This window comes from Belonocnema kinseyi, chromosome 6 (assembly GCF_010883055.1).
Source record: "Belonocnema kinseyi isolate 2016_QV_RU_SX_M_011 chromosome 6, B_treatae_v1, whole genome shotgun sequence".
Classification (NCBI taxonomy): domain Eukaryota; kingdom Metazoa; phylum Arthropoda; class Insecta; order Hymenoptera; family Cynipidae; genus Belonocnema; species Belonocnema kinseyi.
Window position 1 is genome coordinate 108,412,552 of NC_046662.1, and position 6,728 is coordinate 108,419,279.

Sequence of the window (6,728 nt, forward strand, 5' to 3'; positions counted from 1 at the left end):
GCTACAAGCTATCTAAGGATGGTACTATAGAACGCCACCTCAAGGTAGGCCTAGTGGCGCCATCTCTTGGTCAGGCCGGAAACTTATCAATCCAACCTCGTATCCCAGATCTCGCGAGACGGAAGTACAAAATTTATTCTGTAATAGTGAAACAGCTTCACGCAAATTGGATAATGGAAACCGAGTTAGAAACTAGTTTGTAAAATTTGCTGTTGGTACTAAAGAAAGATATGTAGATTTTTGCGAAGAGTTTCCCTGAAACGCCCTTAAAGATGCCCTAACGCGAATATTTAGAGAATCGGAAATAAAAGAAGTGGTGTGTCATGGGAATGTGCAAAGACTGGAGATAGAAAGAAGGAAAGCCATAATAGCCGAATGCCATAACAACTTTTCTAAGTGGACATAAGAGAGTTACGAAAACGTATATATTTCGATCATCAAAATCGGCTTAGCCGTTTTCGAGTAAAGTGACTTTTTATTCTACTTCTCCCCTTCATAACTCCCCTAAAAATTACGTAGTGGTAATATGAACTTGTTACGAGTGGGGACAACTTTTGTATGCTTGCCCCCCGCCCCATAAGCTGTTTATGTATAATAATCATCAAAATCATTGATTCACTTTTTAAACCTATGCTCCTATGTTGTCGCTCGATTTCCATATTTGTTTGTTGTCTCGCGGATTTTTCTGTTATGCCTATTTGAAATTTATTATAGCACACCTCAGTTTTAACATAAACTTTGACATGAACAGCCAGAAGTTGATTCGCAAGTATGTAAATTAAATGGAAACGCCTGTCACGGCATATCCTATTTTGCACACGAAGACAGGATTTCATGCGAAAATCGCAAAAAATATCTAAAATTATAATCAATTTGATTAAACACGTTGGAGGTACGAACACTCCAGAAAGAATAATAACTTCTCCCAGGTGGAAAATTCAGTAGTACGGTAGAGTTCTCCACCGGTACAGTAGTGACCCAGTACTGGTCAGTAGTACAGATAATCAGCAATTCGCCTAGTACTGGTGGATGTTTTTAAAATAGTCTAAACACCTAAAAAGCCAAACGTTACACAAGAGTAAAAAAATTTTGTGATTAAAAAACTTCTCGCAGTACACGGATATTATGTTGTGATCAAAAGTTATAAAAGGGTCTAAAAACTTTTGGTTTGCCAAATGTTGGGGCTTATGCCCTTTTGTACAACGGACGGACGGACATCCGACCGAAACTATAAAGGTTTATGCCCGAGTCTATAAATCCCTAAAAATTGTGATCAATTTAAATTATTTATATAATAGTTATTTGGGATACAAGGACCCTATGCTGTACTTTTTCGGCCGATTCACGCGATGAAAAGTGACACTCAGAGGCCGAGTGTCACATACTATTTTGTATCCTACCATTCAATCATAATTTTAAATAGGTTGCATTTTGTCCTACCCTAAAAACCACAGAGGGTCCAGAGATGGAGTTCGGTAATTTTCTTGGGGTAAGAAGTCGGTAAGGAAATACCCTAAGTACCCAAATTAGTAACCTAAATACCCTAAGTATAAATATTACGGCCTATACTGAAAACTGCTATTTTAGGTGTCGTTCCACGTACCTAAAATCAGACTTCTGATGATGGCGTGATAAAAAGAATAATTTTGATCAAATTCTCGTTAGCAATTAATTTATTTTACATCTATATGATGTCGCATACTAATGAAGATAATAAAGAAATCAATACGAAAAAGAGTTAAAAATTGTTTTCGTCAACTTTTATGAACTGTGGCTTCTAAAGATTGTTTTTTCAATAACTTTCACTTCTGTAGGCGATAGATTCAGGTAGAGATGTGTGTTTGAAACCCCGTAGCGTTGTACATTTTATTTGTAATACAATGTTTGAAAATGTAACATATGTCCCTATTTTCAGTAGGATTATTAACATTTATAGACAAAATACCCTCAATAAATTTAGATGTCGGATGCAAGAACTCGTTAAGCACTAGAAGCCACGTAGAAGTATTGTTCATTACATTGCTTTTTATTAATAAATGAATTCCGAACGAAAACCAAGTTTTGCAAACTTTTTCCAGAAATTTGAAAACTATCGGTCGAAAATTATGAAAATGGCAGTTCAAATGGCAGTTGAAATCTCTGTCGCTGCAGTGCTCCGGTTATTGGTTCTTGTTGCTGATTTTAAGTCAGAAAGCAGCAACAGCAAACAACAACAAAACGCTCCAGCGGCCCACTTCACCGCATTTTGACTTTTTCCACATTAGTTTTTTAGCAGATAGGGTATTTTTTTGAAAAACCATATACTTGGTGGAACTCCTGCCATCGCGAAACTTATTTAGGGATAAAAGAAACTTTATAAAGTGCCGTTTTGAAACCTTAAACTTTAGTTATCGAATCTTAATGGAGAAGTTGAGCTGCAATACAAATATAGACACTTTTTTTACATCGTTTCATCAGCTCTATATAGGAAGATAAGCAATTTAAACTTTTATAATATAAATATTCTACGTAAAATCAGAAAATAGTATAATATGAATTAATCTTATTTGGAACTCCTTAATAAAATTTTATGTAAATTTCAAAGTCTACTGCATTAGATATTTTTTTTAGTTTGAAGCCTAGCTTTTAAGTTCTCTTTATCTCAATAAATGTATTGCAACTCATGCACTTTTAACGAAATTCGACAGGGAGGCAGCATCAACTCGGAAGATTCGTATGACGACATGAGACGCCTAGTTGGGGTAAGATTGATGCATGAATATCTACACAGGCAGTATAGCTTTTAGTTAGGGTTCTGCATATCGATACTTAGCATGCAATAATGATTTTTTTATTGCTGTCATATCATATCGTTTTAGAAAAAATTGTTCATGAATGAATCACACATGAAACGTAAACTATTTGCTAAATAAGGTATGCACAATGTACAGTGTATACTAGGATGACCCAAAAAATTCACGGTTCTTTTCTCGATCACACACCTCATAATCTTCAGTCGCTTGGCTATTAAAAGTTATTGCGTACTTCTGATTACTTAAAAAGAATTTTAAACCGCAGTTCTAGGGCTTCGAACAGCCGTAAAATGATTAAAAATGTATACCTATCCCTGTGGGAAAACAAATCTACCTTAATTTCTTGGTGGAAAAGCATAAGTACTTATTTATACTGGCATGATTTCGAGATAAATGGGGTCTTATTTGACCTAAAATGAAATATGTTCACAGCATTCTTGCCTGCTTACTTGTTAGTTAAACTATTATATTATGCCAGCAACATTTATATTATATAGGTGCAGTTAGATTAACTTTAGTTTTTTGTCATAAGGATATGGAGTTAACTAAAAATTACCATTTTGATTTAGAAAAAAAACAACAAATCAGATATTCAAAAATTGTAAGAATGAGTAGGTGCACAGTTTTAAATGATCCTAAAAAAATTGTATTTAAATATTTAGACTGTTACAGATGAAAATGGTATAAGGAGATTATTTGAAGCATAGTGCATTTTGATGCTCATGCTATGCTCACTAAAATAAATTAAAATAAGTAATTATTTAATTTTGGTCTTACACTCAGCTTAAAATGTCTGACGAGGGAGGATAGAAACAGGAATTTAAAGTGGATTAAAGGCGTTTCTAATACGACTCTATCTATTTCTGCCAGTTTTATAGTCAGTAGCATTTTGAACACGCCTAAATTGTCTGCCTTCATCCGCTTTTTCTGAGACATTGGAGACCCAAATAGTTTATATTTAAATTCCCATGTCGGATTGAAACCGTTTTTGTATGAATTTTTCCGACAATCGTGACAAATAATGTTTGAATGCAAATTCCCATGGCGGAATTTGTATCAATGTGTTTGGTATATATCCACTATCTGGAAGATCTTAAATGATTTTAGGTACAGATTCAGAATCCACCCCTGTTTATCCACTAGTTGTCCATCAATTAGAACCATAATTTTAACTCTAAATTTGGAATCTGTTTGTATTTGTATAGTGTATGTAAACCACCTTTCTAAATTATATTAAATTATTTAGGGTATTTTGACTCAAAATATGCCTTTCTCGCCTAAAGGTGTCAATTAGGCATAAGCTTTAAACAATGAATCACAAAAACAACAAAATAGCCTCAGCATGTACAGAAACTTTTATTCATAAAAGGCATGCGCTAGGTAAATAGATGCGACATGACAAAGTTAGAAAATAGAGAGCTTAAATTATGGTCAGTAGTAGACAATGAATCACATGGTAGTCATGGAGTCGGTTTGATTATTAATAAAAGAGCAGGTCAGCATCTCAAGGATAATAGATTTGCATCTCCTAGATATTTTTGGGTTAGAATGCATGTAGGAATCAAAAGATTATTTATCATAGTGTGCTACGCCCCGATCATGTTAAAAGAATCTTTCTGCTAGGCGATAAGAATGGATTGGTTGGCGTTCAACGTGAGGGTACAGAAAGGGTGCTAGGTAACTTTAAGTATCCAGGAAGAAATGGTAGCGGAGAAAGATTAGTTAGCTTATGCTTAGAAAAGAGATTATTTAGCATAAATACTTGGCTTAGGCATAAGTTACTTAACATGTTAGGCTGGTGTAGAGCAGATAGCCACAGTAGAGTCAGATTCCCTTTTGCGGATAAAAGACTAAGAGAGCTAGTAAAAGCTGCAAGGGCCTTGACAGGTTCTGAATGCAATATAGATCATAAGCGTCTAGTCTCCAAAGTAAACTTAAGCCAGGGACGGCAAAGAGAGAGAACCAAAAAAAAAAAAAAAAAAAAAGCGAATCAAGATTGAGAATCTACAGAAACCTAAAGTGCAAATAAATTTTAAGAATAGAATAGACGAATGTATAGATGAGGTAACTTAAAAGACGCTAATAAACAATAAGAATATAAAGGCGTTTCCACTATGCCCCAGGACTGAAGCGTATAAAAGAAAGTTAAACATCACAGGCATAAGCGATGAGGAGAGAACTAGACTTGAAAACGATAACAGATACAATAAGAAGAAAGTAAAACTATTGACAAGGAAAGTAAAGATAAAATCAAAACAGAAGCAGAGAAAAAATCCAAAATGATTTTTAAAGAAGCAAGAAACTGTTTTATAAATGGGCGTTGATCAATATGAATGGAGGTAAAAGTATAGAGTTAATCAAATCTTAAATAGCAAGGGCGAAATTCTGTATAATAAGGAACGGGATAGTAAATGCATTGAGAGGCTCTTTTAAAGAAATATTGGGAGTTGGAGCTGTATAGTACCACAAAATTGATAAAGAACACTATAATTTAGAAAACTCTATTGGTAATATCTGTGGCTCTGAGGCGCTCTTAAGTGCCCTGAGTAAAGTATATTGAAAAGTACTTATTCATATGGTAATAAAAATAACAGAAGAATATATATGAGAAGTCCAACGTAGAATTATGCCAGAAGATTATGTAGAAATCAAATATTTGTTTTAAGACAGATCGCAGTAAAAAGTTTGAAAGTATAGAAAAAAGTTTTCTGTACATTTGTTGACCTAGAAAAAGCATTTGAAAAGGTGAATAGAAGTAAAATTTTCGACAAACGTAACTCTAACGTTTTTTATGGTTAGAATCACTTCAGATGTACATGATTCATCACAATTCAAAGACTTTGTGACCTCTTCAAAGGACTGCAAGAGATCGGTCAATTCTTCTAGGATTTCCCATTCTGTGCACGTCGAATTTTTCATATCATCGTCTTTAGCTTAGGAAAACAAATCAAGACAAGTTTCCAACTTCAAGAAGCGAAACATTAAGTAGAACGTGGAATTCCACCTTGTCGGGACATCTTCTTTTTATTTTTAAACTTTCAAATTTAAACTTCTTTAAATTTGCACTAATTTTGTAGTCGCATGTGACGATTTATGAAACTACTTTAATTTTTTTACACTTTTTTAATAATACGGTGACCGCTTAATTTCCTTCAATAGTGACCCCCGTCACTGCCTATGTCGCTTACTCTGCATCCTTTGGCCACATTCCCACCGCTATCTCGCATTAACCAATGTACCTGAATTTGTTTGAGGCCCCAAGGTGTCAACAGATGCACAGATATAATAATAAAATTGCAGTGTCTTTCACTGCAGCTTCAAATATCCGATGTTGGACATCCACTGTACTTCCGATAAGTCTAATTTTTCGGCTTCTTTGCCTCTTTTGTAAATGTCTGGTTAAATTTTCGTAGAAAAATATTTCCGACATGGTATTTTATATTGGGGTAATGTTTTAGACATGAATCTTCTGAATCCTTTATTTTCGACCAAAGAAAGTGGCTTATTATCCAGTACTATCAGTTCACGATTATCGTAGTGAATCATTACTGCCTCTTCATAATTTATTCACCAAGAAGATTGAACTGGAGTACTGGAATGACTAATATAATCGTAACTACGAGGATAGTTCAATAAGTCCTTAGAATGACCAACAGATGGCGCGCGAATCGCTCCAAATCATCTGTTTTCAGTCAGCACCACTCCCGACTAGATATATGGTGCAGTCACAGTCCACATCTTCTGAGTTTACGTGTTTTTATAACCAATTGAAAAAAAAAATTGTTCGTTAAGAAAAATGGAAATAGACGAGTTCAGAGCAGTAATCAATCATGCTCATTTTAAGGGTTTAACTCCATATGAGATAAAAAATGAATTGGACTCAGTTCATGGCACATCTGCCCCTGCCTTAGCAACGGTTTATAACTGGGTAAATGA

The 6,728-nt window shown here is 34.6% G+C and overlaps 1 protein-coding gene across 1 annotated transcript in view; it reads left to right on the forward strand.

The window, feature by feature from the left end:
* Positions 1–6,728, forward strand: part of LOC117174603 (putative sodium-coupled neutral amino acid transporter 11) — a 341,087-nt gene that overhangs the window by 108,677 nt on the left and 225,682 nt on the right. Inside the window, exon 3 of the mRNA XM_033363835.1 lies at positions 2,688–2,741. Within this exon, the coding sequence (XP_033219726.1) occupies positions 2,688–2,741 (54 nt within the window). The remainder of the gene's footprint in view (positions 1–2,687; positions 2,742–6,728) is intronic.